General features: G+C 44.0%; 1 protein-coding gene across 1 annotated transcript in view; it reads left to right on the top strand.

The window, feature by feature from the left end:
* si:dkey-234i14.6 (uncharacterized) overlaps positions 1 to 12,392 on the top strand; it is a 38,720-nt gene extending 26,328 nt beyond the window's left edge. Inside the window, exons 4-6 of the mRNA XM_063196643.1 lie at positions 702 to 915; positions 10,926 to 11,137; positions 12,197 to 12,392. Of these exons, the coding sequence (XP_063052713.1) occupies positions 702 to 915; positions 10,926 to 11,104 (393 nt within the window). The 3' untranslated portion in view covers positions 11,105 to 11,137; positions 12,197 to 12,392. The remainder of the gene's footprint in view (positions 1 to 701; positions 916 to 10,925; positions 11,138 to 12,196) is intronic.
* Positions 12,393 to 18,135: the final 5,743 nt, after the last annotated feature.

The following is an 18,135-nucleotide window of genomic DNA, read 5'->3' as shown; positions in this document are numbered from 1 at the left end:
TCCCTCTCTACTGATTGGTTAGAGAAGATTCTGCCTGGCAATGTCATGACAATGGAGCTGCAAGACGCTGTGCAAAATGAAGTGAGGTATGAAGTGTTGGTAAACCAGGTCATAGCAAAATGATGTAGAACACGTAAAAAAATAGATGGCACCTGTTTAGGCTTTCGACTGTACAGCTGTGCACCATTTTGCCTTGTACTGTATGTACGTATGTGATGTGATTAGATCTACTGTGTGCCCTGCAAGTATGTTATTAGATCTACTATAACGATATAACAGAAACAGAAAATTTGATTTTCTTTGACCTAAATTGGGTTAATGTAACAACCCCCTTAAAGCACGTAGTAAGTACACTGCAAAATCTTTTTAAAGTGCAATAATGTCATTACACATTCAAATTGCATTGTAAGAATAGAAACAGTTAGGTTTTACGCTGGTGAAAAAAAATCATGTTACATTTTTGGTCTAATACCGTGAGCAGCCAAATTGCATTGCTTTCCCTAAATTGAACCCTAATCCAAACCTTTTTAAGTGCTAAGCGCATATTCCAAAATGTAGGACGAATAACACGCACGCACGCACGCACGCACGCACGCATGCACGCACGCATGCACGCACGCACGCACGCAGCCATGGTCACAGAGACTCACACTCCTAAATTCTCACTAAATCTTCTCTAAATCCTTACTCTCCTCCCTTAGATCATGAAGAACATCTTCCACCAGTCGTTTAACGCCTATAAGACGGACATCGAGCCACGCCTGAGCGAGCTGACGCTTCACCGGATGCAGTGCAGCCGGAAGCTGTTTGAGATCATGCTGTCGCACAGGCGCATCAGCGCCGCCTACATCGAGGGGGACAACGTGGCCGTCACCGTGGAGGGAGAGGCGGCCCGCGTGCTCAACTTCGACACAGGTGAGACCGCCCAGTGTCCAGCACTTTATACATTACTGTACATTAGGTTACATTACACTTAGCTGACACTTTTATCCTAAGCAAACTGTACAAAAAATAGGACACAATCCGCACACTTCTTAATCTTTTTTGTGCACAGCTTTACTGGACTTGCAAGCTTTCAGTGCTAGACCTTCGTCAGGCAGAGTACATAGGCCTACAAACAGTTCTAATGATTCCTGCACCTTCTAAACAGATGATCGGTGACCATTCACCATTTCACTTATCCTAAGTGACCTATAATTATTTACAAGGTTTTGCATACAGTCCCTGGAGCAGTATGGGGTTCGGTCCCTTGCCATGGAGTGAAGTAGGGAATGGAAGGGTGGGATTCAAACCTGCAAATGTCTGATCTAAAGCCCATCTCCTTAACCATTAGGCCATGGCTGCCCCAATCTGTCCATCTGGTGTCCAGTACTTTCGTCATATTGTACGCTGCAAACTGCACTACAAAGCCATTACATTGAGCCTCGGTAGGGGTACTCCTATAGCCTGGGCGAATAGCCGACTGTTGACTCCGGCAATCAGTCTGGCAAAAGCCATGAGGAATCCGTCTCCGTGGACGATGGGAGATGGTCTGATCTTACTCTATCATTTAAATGAATTGAAGTTCCAAACGCAAACCCAAACCCATATTGTGCTTTATTAGCATGCCTGTTACGTTATAGCGTCGCAAAAGCATACAAATAACAAAACGAAAGTGTGAATATAGTTACCTTAACCAATCAGTAACGGAGCTCGCGGGTGAGTTCTACGTCACCACTCTCAACTGTTTGCTGATTGGCGAAACACTGAGAGAACCGAGCTCGAGGCTTTTGCCAGATGTGCGGAGCCAAAATCTTTAGGTGGAGTACAGAGGATGGCGTCGCGAGGCTAGTACTCCTAGGGTTTGAGGTTAGTATCTGGGTTATTGCCAGACTATATCACAAGTGAGATTCCGTTTGCCAAGTGAGATCCCGAGAACTGTCTGTTCATTCTCTCGTAGGGGAGGTTTATCTAGACCAAAGATTTTCATAGTATGTGTATAGAGTGAGATGATTCAAACTCAACTTCGGTCTCCTAAGGGGGCGTTGTGCCCTCCTTCTTCTTCTTTTTCTTTGGCATTTGGTGATGGCTTGCATATGATGTGCGCTACCGCCATCTACAGTGTCAAAGGAACGCCATTTATTTTCAACCGAATCGTTCCAAACCGGTCTCCTAAAGAGGCATTCACATGACATCACATGGATCCAGGAAATGTATGGGCCTGAATCATCTTACTCTACTCTACTCTCTTTGTCTAAACTATTTAAAATACTACCTCAAGTTTGATGGGACGATTGATTTCTCATGTGGCGTTGACATGATGGATCTGTAAACAAACAGCCATTTTGGTTTGTCTAATTAGCATTGCTGCCCCTCCCTATTCTGGGTTTGTTTGTTCCCAAATTCAGGCAAAGATTTCAGGGAGGGTTTCCACGCTGTTGTAGTAATAAAATTAATATCGTCAGACAAGCAACTTAGATTACTTTGAAGCTGACTGGCCGCTCTAACAGGCAACTTCCCAGTTCGCATGTAAAATTTAAAGAGTATTTTCTGCTGGGGGCAGCTGTGGCTCAGGCACTGCTTACGTGTATGCAGATTTTAAAAAATGTGAATATTTTTTTTTAAATCTCTTCACTTATAAACACGATGTGGAAAAAAAAACATTAAGACAGGTGTGTTTTAGCCCCCTAAAAGGGACATTTTGAAAGGAAACTGTAATTGAGAGGGCAAATCTGATGCGTTTTCAAAATAACCAGATACATCTAAACAACATCTAGACAATGGTCAGGCAGTTCAGAGGGTTGCACGTTTGCATCCAATTCTCAGCAGAAAGATGAATGGCTGAATTGCCCTTGGGTGAGACACCTAACCTCAGTTTGCTCCAGGGATGACAAGCAATACCATGTAATAAGTCACTTTGGATAAAAGCATCAGCTAAGTGCAATGGAATGTCTGTCTTCCTGCGTCCTGTAAGCCTAATGATTAATGATTTCCTTTAGCTGAGGTGTTACTGGAGATATGCAATACCTGATAGTGGAAAAAAGATTACATCTTCCAAAAGGATCTTGCAAAATCTCTGTCTCACCCACAACAGTACTCCCTTAAATAGCACTCCCTGCTGTTACAATCACCATGTACCTGTAGTATCCGGATCTAGACATAGGCTTTCAAGCAGTGACATGCGTACAAGCATTTGACACTGTCTTCAATTGATTTCGTTGTGATGGTTCACCAAGCTTTGAGGCTGGCTTTGAGGTTATTTTGGGGCTTTTGTCGTGGCAAGGAAGGGAAAAAAAAGACATTTGGGCCAAGTAAGAGATGTCTCTGCCAACATGCGGCTGAGTCACAGTTGGAAATAGAAGGATCTGTGGGAGAGTTTTATGAGAGGCCTTTAAGATGAGCGAGCCGTGTAGAGAAAAGCCCAGGGCTTGCATGGGCCTTTGTGGGAGTGCTTCTGGAGGCAGAAAATACATGGCAGCATGCTCCATCCATCATCCACCCAGTCCTTAGACTTACTGACCCTCATTCTTTTGTGTGCGTGCGTGCGTGCGTGCGTGCGTGCGTGCGTGCGTGCGTGCGTGCGTGCGTGCGTGCGTGCGTGCGTGCGTGCGTGCGTGTGTGAGTGAGTGTGTATAACTTTCCAAATAGCCCTGACATAACCATCATTAATGAAGACAATAGAACTGTAACACTTATAGAAATAGGATGCTCTTTTGACCTGTATATGGACATATGTTTTAACTCTAAAATGTTGAAATATCAGCCAATACTTGATACCATTGTGGGCCTTGGGTACCAATGCAGATTAGTTGTTTTAGTATTTGGGAGCCTTGGGCATGTAAGCTACACAAACTTGTCTTAACAGGACTGCAACTGTCTGGACTGCGCAAAACAACAGCAAAGACACTGGCAAAATACTGTTCCATCTCTGCCATCATAGGCAGTTTGTCCGTTTGGAGACAGAGATGCCATATTTATCCATAAATATTGGACTGAATAACAACATGATCATATCTATGCAACTCTGTGATTTCTGATTTCCATCAGTATTTGGGTCTGTATAACTTTTAATGTGCTGCGATCCAAATAAAAGTACTAAACTGTGTGTGTGTGTGTGTGTGTGTGTGTGTGTGTGTGTGTGTGTGTGTGTGTGTGTGTGTGTGTGTGTGTGTGTGTGTGTGTGTGTGTGTGTGTGTGTGTGTGTGTGTGTGTGTGTGTGTGTGTGTGTGTGTGTGTGTGCATGCGACATGTGTGCATGTTACATTTTGGTATTTATGTAAAAGAAACATTATTGCTTCTTTAACATTGTTTGGGGGGCAGAGAGAACGTAAGACAGAGAGAGTATGTGTGTGTGTGTGTGTGTGTGTGTGTGTGTGTGTGTGTGTGTGTGAGAGAGAGAGAGAGAGAGAGAGAGAGAGAGAGAAAGAGAGAGCAAGAGAGAGCAAGAGAGAGAGATAGATGAGCAAGAAGAGAACAAAAGTGGTACAAGAGTCTTCCCGTTTGTATGTGTGCGCTGCCGCTGACATCTTTGTGCGTCTTTGTATCTGTATTCTATAAGTGTGTGAGTGTGTGTGTGTGTCTTTGTATCTGTGTTTTGTAAATGTGTGTATGTGTGTGTGTGTGTGTGGCCTTATGTTTGACACCCCTGATGTAAGGTTTCAGCTCACAACATCTTTGTCTCTTTTTCCTCCACAAGGCCTTCTTACAGCCAAGTCCAAGCACAGTAGGTTGTCAAGCCAGAGGTTGTTCGAAAAAGAACGCACCATTTAGAGATGGGTAAAGAGGGGCATCATGTGGAGTTTCAAATGGTGAGGAGTGGGGCATCAATATCTACAGTTATTTTTGGTTCTTTGTCAAATATACTAACTATGGTTCATTTGAATTATGCCTTAACATTATGACTTCTGCATTGTGGTGTCTTTATTATTATGTCTCATTAAGCCTGGCTCAAACTACACGACTATCGCGCCGATTCTCGGCTGAAAACCCCCCTTACGACAATCGCTGGAACGTTACCCCCCAGGACCCCAGGATTGTCGGGAAAGATTTCCTCGTCGTGAGCGACGTTCTAAGATAGAACTTTGGCAGCTCAAAGAGTCGCCAATCGCAAATCGTAGAAATCAAACAGTGCTTGATATTTGCGACAGGAAATATAACGTCGGGCATTGTCTCGGTGGCTGCGAGCAGCGACAAGATTGACAGTTGCGATTCTCTTCTAGTGTGCAGTGCACCCCGACGCCAAAATCGGACACACAATCGCTAGTCGTGTAGTTTGAGCCTGGCTTTAGCCTGATGTGCAACTTATAGTGTTCCGTCTGCCATTTGATGCCATAAGCACCTGTCATTGACAGTTACGTAGCCCCTTAAAGGGACAGTTTGGTCAATTTCAACATGCAGTTGTAATGCTCATACTACCCTGGACTTGTCAGTGCCTGAGATTTTTTTTTCTTCTTCTTCAACCGTTTCCGAGATCCTGGTCATTGTAATGGGGGCAGCTCTTTGTTTACATTTCAAAAAAACATTTTTATTTATCCCCAAAAACATCCAAAAGGTTATAAAACATCAGCAGACAACTAGCAAACAGCAGTACCTTTTGGGAAAATATTTGGAGTTGGCCTATGTTTCATTTTTTAAAAATGTAAACAAACGCTGCCCCCATTAGAATTGCTCATATCTCGGAAAGGGCTGAGCCGAAAAATGTGGCATCACCAGGTACAGACAAGTCAAGGGTAGCGTGAGCAATACAACTGCATGTTGAAATTGACCAAACTGTCCCTTTAATGCACGCCGTACCTCCTGTGGCACGCTGTAATAGACATTGAAAGTTAACTACTATAGTACTACACTGCTATGACAGTGCACAGGGCCTTTAGTTATACATTACGACTTGGTCATTGCCATTCTGGTAACAGCTAATTTATAATGCCGTGTCTTAAGGGGTTAATCAGGATCGTATTAACACTCTGTGGTGCTCTCGGGCACTACACCTCATGGGTGCCCCCTTTATGAGCAATATTTGACAAGTTTGTGTCATGTGGTGCCCCTTATCTGGCTGTAAATGGCTGGTGGCTCTGGGCACTGTGCCACTGGCCCTTATGGATAGTCCGGCCCTGGTTACAGTGCACTCTCATTGGCACCGCTGTATGATGGGCATCATGGCAAGAACAGCAGCAGCCCTGACAGTAAGTGTCAGTGTGCGAGTTGACTTGAGAAGGAGTATATACTGTAGATAGCGTGCTAAGGAAGTGGCAGGCTGGCTGGCTGGCTGGCAGGCCGACGACCGGAGTAGATGGGAGCCGCGGTGACACTGTTATGAAACGCTCTTGTCCTCACAGCCAATCAGAAGCTGGCAATCGGGCTCGCTGGCAGGCCTTCTCCTCCGCTCTCGCCCACCAGTGTGCGCCAACATACCTCTCTCTGTCTGTCTGTCCGCCTGTCTCCCTCCCTCCCCTCCATCTCTCGCACTCCTCAAGTGTCTCTCTCTCGCTCTCTTTCTCCCTCTCCTGCCTGTCACTCCTTCCTGTTCATTTGCTCATAGACTCTGCCAGCAGCACTGTGCCAATTTACCCTTCTCAGTCAGCATCACACTTCACTGTCTTTGAATTAGGAAGCAGCACCCCCGGGCTCTTCAGCCGTAGCGGTTGGTGTCTCTTTCTCCCTCCCGCTCCCTCTCCCTCTCCCTCTCCCTCCCGCTCTCTCTCTCTTTCTCTCTCTGTCTGTCTCTCTCTCTCTCTCTCTCCCTCTCTCTCTCTCAGGTTGCCATTGTGACTCACCCCTTTCAGACAGGCTCTAATAGCATGTGAAGTGTGCCGTGCTGCAGGGAAGGGGAAGTCAAAAGCGGGAGCTGAAACAGTGCCAGGTTTTAGAGTGCGCCCCTTTTTTAAGACTCCGTATACCACGCGGAGTAATTAAAGACGTGCTAGTAGGTTTGTGTGCAGGCAGGCAGGCAGGCAGGCTGGCAGGCGAGGAAGGAAGGCAGGCAAGTGGCAAGTTAGCTGAGGGCCAAGGAACATGAGGGCCCAGACACAAGTGTCATGGAAGGGAAAGCCAAGCAAGTGCAACACGAGTGAGTGAGGATGCAAACATGCAGCTAGGCATGTAGGAGGGAAGCCAGGATCAGATACGGGGAGACAGGCAAGCGGAGAAGGAGAGGAGCGGAGAGGAGTTGTGTGTGTGGAGAGATGTACTCCAGATGCACTTGTGGAGATGTGAGCAACTGCTCAGTGTAGACTACGGAGGCTGCTGATGGGCATTAGATAATGCACAGCCTGCAGAGGCAGCACTTTTGAGTGAAGTACTAGATAGAAGATGGGCTGTGGTAGCTTGAGGAGTACCATCACAAATATGTGATTAGAATTTTGCCCAAATTTTCAGTTCTCATTATGATGTCATAAGGGCTTTGCAACATTTTTAACACAGACTTCTATGGGCACTGTAGAGTGTTCGAGTAAAATTCTAGAAGAACCTGGGGAAAGTCCTTACTCCTCAAAGGGTTAAAGCAACACTTTTAAGTAGGAGAGGCTTTTTTACAACCTTAGAATAATGTTTCCGAAATCGCTTCAGCGGTTCATCAACTGCTAACAAGGTGAAAGGCGATTCTTTTTTTTTCACGTTTGCTTCCCTCCAGGATCTGCAGTATGATGGCACTAAATACGTTTGGAGGAGACAACTCTGTCTCTGTATCGCTGCTTCCACTCTGGAAGACAGCGGTCCCTAAACTGGGGGTCAGCACCCCCTTGGGGGTGAGAGACAGTGGAGGAGGGTGGGCGTGGGCATACAGTCATTGTTTAATTGCATTTGTATAATTGGATTGTAATTGATAAGTGTGAAGGTACAGTGAATGCATTTGGAGTCTATCAGCTTTGTGATACTGGTAAATGTAATTCTTTTGTGCCAAATCTGTGTAGGGCGTCCCATTCTAATGTCCAAAAAGGGGTCGCAGCAGAAAAAAAGTTTGCGAACCAGACTCTTACTTTTGTTTCATGTCATGCAAAGAGTCTGGATTATCTCATCACATGTCCGATCCTTCCTGATGGGTGGATGGATGCTTCCTGTGAACTTTAAAACCTGCCACGGGTTGATGAGACACAGAAATGGTTTCGCAAACTGTTATTGTCACTAATCATTTTGAGGTCAACAAAAACTGCATAGTGTTGCTTTAAGTATATCGAACTGTCTGTATGTGTATGCAGTGTGTGCTTCGTTGCCATGGATGGTCTTCCCTCTAAACCTAGAGAGAAACAGGCTCCTAAGGGCAGGCTGTGGGTGCTTGGTGGACTTGGCCATGAGTGTGGTGAATAGCCTACGGAAGAAGGTGTTTGGTTTTAGAGGAAGATGATGGAATTGGTTTGCTGTGCTCTTCAAACACTTCTCCCTGAAAGCGCAGTTGCACTCTAAAAATATATGTTGACTGAACTCTGTCATGTAGTCTTTTTGCTTTGACTTGGGTTAAATTGAGACAGCTTATACTGTACTGTCTGTATATACTGCATGTGTGTTATTGGGAATGCCTACCCCAATGCATTGTAAATTAGTTTTATTTTTTATTTTTTGTTTTTGCCTTTCCACTTACTTTTCTTATTTGGCAGTGTATGGGTAAGTAGATACTTACAGTATATCACGAAAGTGAATACACCCCTCACAGTTTTTCAGATTTTTGAGTATATCTTTTCATAGGAAAGCATTACAGAAATTTCACTTTGACACAATGATTAGTGACCTTTTAACAACTTATTTAACCACTTAAATTTCTTTTTCACTCAGAAAAAAACATACAGCCATTAATGTTTGAACATGTACTCACAAAAGTGAGTACACCCCAGATTAAAATCCGGTAGAGAAGGGGCTGTGTTGGCTCGAATTGTCTCGAAATTAAACGAAATGAAAAGGGATGAAAAGGGAGGTCATCAGTGTGCGTTTCAACCTTTCTTTGCATTGAACTTTTACATTTTGAGTCTGCATCTGGCTTAAATAGATTGGTGTGAGATTTGAATGCAATCCTATGGAGAATATCTTGATCTGCTTCAGTAGTCACAGTGCATGTTGACATGCATGTTTCTTTTAGGTGTATTTCAGATTGCCAATGTTGACAGCATTCATGCATCCCCAAACCATGTCAGTTCCATTGCCATGCTTGGTTATTGAGAGGATAAACTTTTTTGTAAAACTCACATGTTTACCACCACACATGCTTGACACCATCTAAAGCAAATTTGTTTATCTTGGTCTCAAGAGAGATGAACAGACCAAGGATATGGATCACTGGAACCATGTCGTGTGATCTGAAGAGACCAAGATAAACAAATATACTTTAGATGGTGTCAAGCATTTGTGGTGGTAAACAAGTGAGTTTTACAAAACAAGTGTATCCTATCAAAATCCAAGCATGGTAGTGGGACTGACATGGTTTAGGGATGCATGGATGCTGTCAACATTAGTAATCTGAAATACGCCTAAAAGAAACATGCATGTCAACATGCACTGTGACTACTGAAGCAGATCATGATATTCTCCATAGGATTGCATTCAAATCTCACACCAATGTATTTAAGCCAGATGCAGACTCAAAATGTTAAAATTCAATGCGAAGAAAGGTTGAAACGTACACTGATGACCTCCCTTTTCATCCCTTTTCATTTCGTTTCATTTCGAGACGATTCGAGCCAACACAGCCCCTTCTCTACCGGATTTTAATCTGGGGTGTACTCACTTTTGTGAGTACATGTTCAAACATTAATGGCTGTATTTTGTTTTTTTTCTGAGTGAAAAAGAAATGTAAGTGGTTAAATAAGTTGTTAAAAGGTCACTAATTATTGTGTCAAAGTGAAAGTTCTGTAATGCTTTCCTATGAAAAGATATACTCAAAAATCTGAAAAACTGTGAGGGGTGTATTCACTTTCGTGATATACTTAAGTTACAGTGATAATGTGTAGGTTTGGGAGGCCAGATGCCAGATCTCCGCTGTTCTGTACTCTGTTCCTAAAGGCTTGGTGAACCTCCATGTCATATCAACTGTATAGTCAACTGCAACTGTGGTTGTGTAACTGAGGTCATCCTCAGCAATCCACCACCCCGGGGGGGTCGAACTCATGACCTCACAACAACCCTCCCACATGGGAGCAGGTGTAAAAACCACTCTAAAGGTCCGCTAAAGCTGAAGGTCCCCCTAAACCTTGCTCCCCTCCAGATCACGGCACCACTGTAACCCTGGACAGTGGTTTTCAAAGTGCAGGCCGGGGACCCCTGGGGGGTCGCGGAGGGGTGCTAGGGCGTCCACGGCAAGTTGGAAGAGAAAGTATAGCAAAACAAAATTAAAAATTGAATAACTAATGTACATAAAAATAAACAAAAAATAGCTGAACAGTATTCCCATTAGTTAAGAACTGTATTATAATAATCTATTGCATCTCTGTACATTACTATTATTACTGTTATTTTATATCCGAATGGGACCCTGACACACAGACATAGGCTATGATTGTGAAAGGGAATGCACAGAAAAAAATAGTGTGGCTGACACATGTCACGACCCATGTAACGGGGGCCTTGTCATGGTGAAGTTTGGGAAGCCCTGACCTAAGACATCTTGCTCAGTCCACCACCTGGGCCTTGAACCCACAAACTCACAACAACCCTCCGGCATAGGAGCACAAATGCAAAAACATGGAGCTAAAGGTCAAGGTTGACAGCTCAGTTGCAATCACATTTGTATGAGGCTGTGGGAGAAAGTTTTTCTGATATGCTACCACCAAATTACACTTGGTTTGGGATGGTTAAGGTGAAGGAGACTGACCTGCACTGACACCCGAGAGGCTGTGGGTTGAGCCTGTGTATACATCACTACAGTGTGTATAAAATACTAGCAGTGTTTCCTACAGAACGTTTGTCAGTGAAAAGGTTGCAAAGTCTCTCTCTCTCTCTCTCTCTCTCTCTCTCTCTCCTCGTAGGCTGCGGGGTGAACCTTGGCATGCGGGGGCTGGAGGCCCTGGGCACCTTCATCTACCGCACGGCTACGGCTCTGGACCAGAACGACGTGTTGGAGGCCCTGGCTGCCAAGATACAGCACTCCAAGCAGGTGGCCGAGACCTTCAGGCAGACAGGACTGGCCTCCGCCATGCTGGAGTGATTGGTGAAGTGTTGGTGCATTTTTGGAAAAAAGGTTTGCACACTCCTTTGGATTTTTTTCTTCTTTAAGTTATTTTTTTCTTCTTTTTTTCATTCAATTGAATGAATGAATAAAAAGAAGAAAAAAAATCCAAAGCAGTGTGCGAACCTTTTTTCAAAAAAATACGTAATTTTTTTGTTCAGCACCAGGGACTGTGCACAAGAAACTCTCTACAAGTGAAGTGTTGGTGCAGGCATGCCAACAGGGGGGACACGTCTATGGCAGTGGAGACGGGGTGGGGGTCAAGTCCCCATCACACTTTATGTATTGAGATGGGGGCCCTTTCAGATGGTTTTGTCCCAGGGCTGGCCAAAACTGTAAGTGACAGAATGTGTGTCTGTGTGCATATGTGTGTGTGTGTGTGTGTGTGTGTGTGTGTGTGTGTGTGTGTGTGTGTGTGTGTGTGTGTGTGTGTGTGTGTGTGTGTGTGTGTGTGTGTGTGTGTGTGTGTGTGTGTGCATGTGTGTGCATGTCAGAAAAAGAGAAGAGATTCAGGAGATGAAGTGGTCACCTGATGTCAAATGATAAATGCTGTATATGATGACTTATGACAAAGCCTTTGGTCTTTTGCAGTGTTGTATAAAGTAGAAGTAGAAGTAATCCTACAGATGTAATTGCAGCACTAATAGTATGATATTACAAAGTTGAAACTAAGTAATATCATACCCATAGTATTGTGATTACATTTGTAAGAGTACTTCTACTTCTACTTTATACAACTCTGGTCTTTTGTTTTCACTTGGTTTACCTTGTGCCAAATGCGAATCAAAATTCTGTATTTTGTACATATTATGTTGATTTTTGTTCAGTATGTCTTTGAATATTGTTTGTTTGGCATACAGTCATTGTTTAATTGTATTTGTATCATAAGATTGTAATTGTGAAGTGTGAAAAGGTACCGTGAATGTATTTGGAGTCTATCAGCTTGTTTGATGACACTGGTAAATGTAACTTGTTCGTGCCAAATCTGTGGGGAAAAGGTTTGATTCTCTTTTTTTACTTTCACATTCTCAAGGCCTTAGTCAAGATTTTCTTCAATTTGTGTCATTCCAGCAAGGCAGATCATATAATGAAGCAGATGGGGAATTTGTGTCGACTTGAGGCACAATTTATTGAGCTCTCTGCGCTGTGCCATTGGACTGCATTCTTCAGTGCCACGTGACAAGACTATCTCACTCAGCCTTGGCAGAACAGAAGCGATGTCCTTGATGACAGTGAATAAATAAAATAATATGGATGTTTCTATCGATTGCTGGTCCGTGAAATTGTGCTTAATTCGCAAATGGGATTATCAATGTTGCCAGGATGCCAGTGCCAAGCTTGCTCACAAAGAAAGTAATAAAATAAAAGACAAGTCATCACTAGGTTGTATCACAGCAGTCACTTGTAATGCAACAGTGCCACCTAGTGCTTGTTCCTGGCTTACAATTTATTGAGCAGGAGACTGCCTGAGTACAACCCTGAGGCCATGCGTATTCAACTTGTGGAAAGGAAATGTGCTTTTACGTTGCAGGTGATTTAAGTTGTGATAGGCCACCGCTCATCTGTTTAGAAGGTGCAGGATTCAGTAGAAATTTCTGTATAAAAAGAAGGCAATCCGCACACTTCAGGTCTATTTTTGTGCAAAGAAGCTTTACTTGACTTGCAATTGTGGAGTCTATAGACCTGAAGTGTGCGGATTGCCTTCTTTTTATACAGACGTTGCAGGTGATTGAAAACTTTAGCTCAAGAAAAAACTACAGTAGGCCTGCAGCAATATTACTAGTTTTGACAGGATGGCAGTGGCCTTTGTCATGTCCAATATACTGATTTCAAAATATTGCTTCCTAAAACCGTAGAACGTCAGTGGGCCTAATACTTCAGTAGGGTATTAGGTTCTTTCCACGCCGTTATTTTTTCACGAGGATAAAATATCAATTAACAATTGTGATTGGCTGCCGTTGTGGGGGATGCAATGAAATATCGACTTGACTTCCCTATATACTGTAAACTGTAGCCTATATAGGCCTATCATAGACATTTTTAGATTTTAGAATTTGACTGCTTATTTTAGTAGGCTATGCCTCTGAAGATTCTCATTCCTTTGGCATCCAAAGTAGGCCTAGGTGTACGCAGCTGGACTTTAAAAAAAGTTTAGTTGTGTACAAGTCCCTTGGATGTGATGATAAGATTGATGTAGGTAATTTATTCACCACTTATCAGCTGACAGTGCTCCTGAATAGACAATGTTGCATACTGTTCTTTTGCAGTACCCCTGTACGCCACAGAGTGGCGGGTATTTGGGTAAAAACACTTTGGCCCTAAAATGAAAGAGGGGAAAGTATGTGCGCGTGCACAGCCCAGATGTAAGCATGCCAAACCATGCATGCAAAGCCTCTCTCCTCATCCCAAGCCTTGACACGCGCACATGTGACAAGACCCTATCATAACAGCGGATCATATCGCCATGACTTCATTCTTGGCAGCAAGGACGATAAGGCAACCCCCGAAGCTCAACAAGTCCTTGAATAATTCTCCAGGCGCGACATGTTCATTAACTGTCTCTCTAATGTGTATAAATCACACAAGAACAGCGATCATTCCCCCTTGCGATGAAGTGTCAGCCTCAAACATGGCAGCCAAGCTATTTGCAGATGATATACACAATGTCTGGGAGGCAGTGGACGACGCTGAGGAATCCGGTGAGCGGTGAGATAATATGACGTGAGATATGTTTGACCTGGGAGCGCCACGCGCCAACTAATCACCTATGCGTGCAGAAGATACAGCAAGGAGTGAGCGCTAGCACGTGATTTAACGAGGGAGCTATTGGAAGATGGAGTCATCACAGTTATTAAGTGTCATCATCACCATCAACCATGCATCACAACTGCGGTACCAGACTAAACCCCTTTGTTAAGATGACTGTTTAGACTCACGACGTTTGGCATAATCTGCATACAGTATATGAGGAGAAGAACCAAATTCAAAGCCTATACTACAGTAGACCACTTCAATGTTGGCATACAGTAGCCTAACTGCACTACACCGATGGGCTTGTAAGAAAGCCTGGTTTGGCCACCAATTCAAACATCAAAAGAGTGAAGCTGGTTGAATAGCAGCATTCACAATGACCAGGTGCCAAGCAAGAATTGCTGGCCTTGCCCAATCAGCAATACTCTGGCCTGAGATCTCTCTTGACCTGACATGCATGATCAATTCATCCAGGCTTTTCTATTGAGCAAACACTGATGCACACGTCACGCGTGCACTCACACACGCATGCACACACATATGCTCTCTCTCTCTCTCTCTCTCTCTCTCTCTCTCTCTCTCTCTCTCTCGCTCTCGCACGCACCCACGCACACACACACGCACACGCACACACACACACACACACACACACACAAACACACACTGATCAGTAAGCCTAGTAGTTTTATAATCATAATTCTCCTTTTAGTCTCAAAGGGTTCTCAGACTTAGGGCTACTGTAAAGGTTGAATAGTGTAATATAGTGTTCACATTTCAACCCCCCATTGGTAACACTCTATTTCATGCTTTCCTTTTTAGTGAATCTATACATGTAGAGTAGAGTAGAGTAGTAGAGTAGAGTAACTTTATTGATCCCCAGGGGGAAATTCAGGTATCCAGTAGCTTACATAAATACACAAATACACAAAAGCCCACATGGACATTTCAAGACAAAAATAAACACAGGAATAGTCATCAGGGTGGAGAAAATAAAATAAAATAATAGAGATAAATGTAGAAAAGGTAATTGTGCAAAAAGACATTCTGTGAGTTGGGATAGACCAAAGCAGAAAAAAAACATACTCTGTCAGTTAAGGTAGACAACAAGTGTTGATGGATACATCTATGATATAGTATAGTATGTAGAAGTAGGCAGTGTACAGAGTATGATAGGGGTTGAACATTCTTACAATGTCACAGTAAAGTACAGGTAAGTGTTTTAGGCAAGCACACACACACACCACACACACACACACACACACACACACACACACACACACACACACACACACACACACACACACACACACACACACACACACACACACACACACACACACACACACACACACACACACACACAAAGAGGTTCCCCAGTAACTGGGCCAGCTCCGACAGATCACAGTCTTTGCTTGTGGTAAGCAGGAAAAACAAGTATGTCCAGTGGTCAAGGGTCAAAAGTTCCTTAGTGCAGTTATTGGACAGCACACGCACACGCACATGCACACACACACACACACACACACACACACACACACACACACACACACACACACACACACACACACACACACACACACACACACACACACACACACACACACACCAAGAGGTTTCCCGGGCTGGGCCAGCTCTGGCATCTCAGGCAGTCCAGTCCCCTATGATGATGTTCTTCTTAGTGTCCTTCTGTGTGTTGTTAAACAGCTGAATTGCCCATGGGACAAAGGACTTCCTTAGTCTGTCAGTCCTGCAGGTGAAAGCATGGAGTCTGTGGCTGAACAGACTCAGTTGGTTAGTGAAGGTGGCGTTAAGGGGGTGATGCTGATTGTCCATAATAGAGTCTAGTCTGCTCAGTGTTCTGCTCTCGGTTATTGAGGTGAGTGTCTCCAGTTCCATGCCCACCACTGATCCCGCCTTCCTCACCAGTCTGTCAAGGCGTCCAGCATCTCTCTTCCTGATGCTTCCTCCCCAGCACGTCGCAGCAAAGAAGAGCACGCTGGCCATGACAGACTGGTAGAACATAAGCAGAAGTCGGCTGCAGACATTGAAGGACCTCAGCCTTCTGAGGAAATAGAGCCTGCTTTGGCCTTTCCTGTAGAGTGCATCTGAGTTTGTGGACCAGTCCAGTTTATTGTCGAGGTGCACTCCTAGGTACTTGTAAGTGCTGACAGTCTCCACTTTCTCTCCCCCAATAGAGACAGGCACCAAGGGTGGGATGGAGCGCCTGAAATCAACTACCATTTCCTTGGTTTTGGTGGTGTTCAGGTGCAGCTGATTGTTTTGACACCATCCCACAAAGTCGTCAACCAGTCCCCTGTACTCCTCCTCCTGACCATCTCTGATACACCCCACAATTGCAGTGTCGTCTGAGAACTTCTGCATGTGGCATGTCGCAGAGTTGTAGCTGAAGTCTGCAAGTAGCAACATGTAACATCACTGGACCTACACTGTACATGCACAACCTCCTAACCCTAACTGTATGACACAGTGCATGCACACAATGTTATATGCTGTTTCATACTTTCTTAACCCTTTATAGGGAAAGTGACTATATATTGAATAACTTGCACAGCCATTGCAGATGCTCCTGCCATGCCTCTCATAAGGGTGGACAACCAAATGCCCTATAAAGGGACTATACCCAATTAATGTAACATGGGCCTTTGAATAGTGTAAAATAGTATAAACTAGTGTACAAGTGTAAGAACAACCCATCCCATCTGTCGCAGTGGTGAAGCAGCAGCAACATGCCCTGAAGGCTGTTCGATAAGGGTCAGGAGCACTACATGCGTGGACATTAGTCTGAGCTAGTAATGCCAGCTCCCCCGTGGTCCATGTTTTGGAGCGACACGCCATGTCCGGGAGCCGGAATTTCATTACAGCATCTCTAATTAAACATTTCAGGAGAGCCAGACAGACGGGGGAGGGCAGGAGGTAACACCACCTCTGATCTCTCTCCTGTACAACACACACACACACACTACAGACACACTACAGACAGACAGACAGACAGACACACACACACACACACACACACACACACACACACACACACACACACACGCACACGCTCAGACACACACACACACACACACACACACACACACACACACACACACACACACACACACACAAGCACTCAACACACACGCGACACACACATACATGAGGCCCGTCGCAATTACATTACCCCTACAATAATGAGAAAATCTTTTATCTTTGCATATCATTACATCCATCCGGCGTGCGGTGAAGGACATCTCAATCAATTATTTGGAATGACAAGTTCGTAAATAAATTAGTCCTGCCAATGAAGGCCTGACGGGGATCAATGGCGAATGTTAAACAGATATACGCGGAGGAGAGGGCTGGCGTCTGTCATGGGGAGGGGAGAGAGCGTAGGAGCTGTAAAACTGGGGTGGGGGGTGGGAGGTGCCCATGGGTGAGCGTCATTTAGTCTGCTGGAAGGGGGTGCACATGTAGCAGATTGTGAGCGGCATGATCCAGCTCAAATGACCAAATGTCAAGGTTTAATGGAGGAGTGCTGGACTCAAGCAGGAGTGAAATCCACTTAAGATTTCTGGCCCAGGTTAGAGTGAAAATTGTGGGAATTAAGAACCTTATAACACTGTAACTCATGATCTTTACATGTCTTCTCTTTGCATAAGCTGTTCAACTGAGATGTTAAATTCATGTTTTCAGTTATTTCACACATAATCAGAGTAGTCAAAACTAAAAGTAAAAGTTGAAAAAATCATGGTGTAAGTGCAATACATTGTATCACATACCTGTTACACCATTTCCTCAATTGTACCCAATAGACTTTTTTGTTACTGAAAAACACTAAAAACCTAACAAGGACCCACCACAAACTTGATCCAATCAGTGCAGATTCAGCTGACTAGCCTACTCATATAAGATAACGTGTTGGAAGGAAACAGAATTCTTTTATTCTTTATTTCTTTACTTTTACTTTTGACATCTCTGCTCATAATTTTCCTTTATTAATGTTATCTCCCTTTCATGTGTATTTTATTAATGTTCTCTCCATTTAACTTTTGTTTATCCGTCTTTGCTTTGAGTTTCAGAGAGCAATAATATAATAGCCTTCTTGTGTGTAAGAAGCCCTCCACTCAGATTGCCATGACTCTCCTTGAGATGTGTGCACACATGAATGCAAATGTGAGAGGTGATCTTGCAATACATCAACAACAATGAATCACATCAGTGGAATGAAACAAGCGTGTAAATCTCTGCGC

Source organism: Engraulis encrasicolus, chromosome 4 (genome assembly GCF_034702125.1).
Source record: "Engraulis encrasicolus isolate BLACKSEA-1 chromosome 4, IST_EnEncr_1.0, whole genome shotgun sequence".
In the NCBI taxonomy this organism is placed as follows: domain Eukaryota; kingdom Metazoa; phylum Chordata; class Actinopteri; order Clupeiformes; family Engraulidae; genus Engraulis; species Engraulis encrasicolus.
This window is presented reverse-complemented; position numbering and strand designations above follow the sequence as displayed.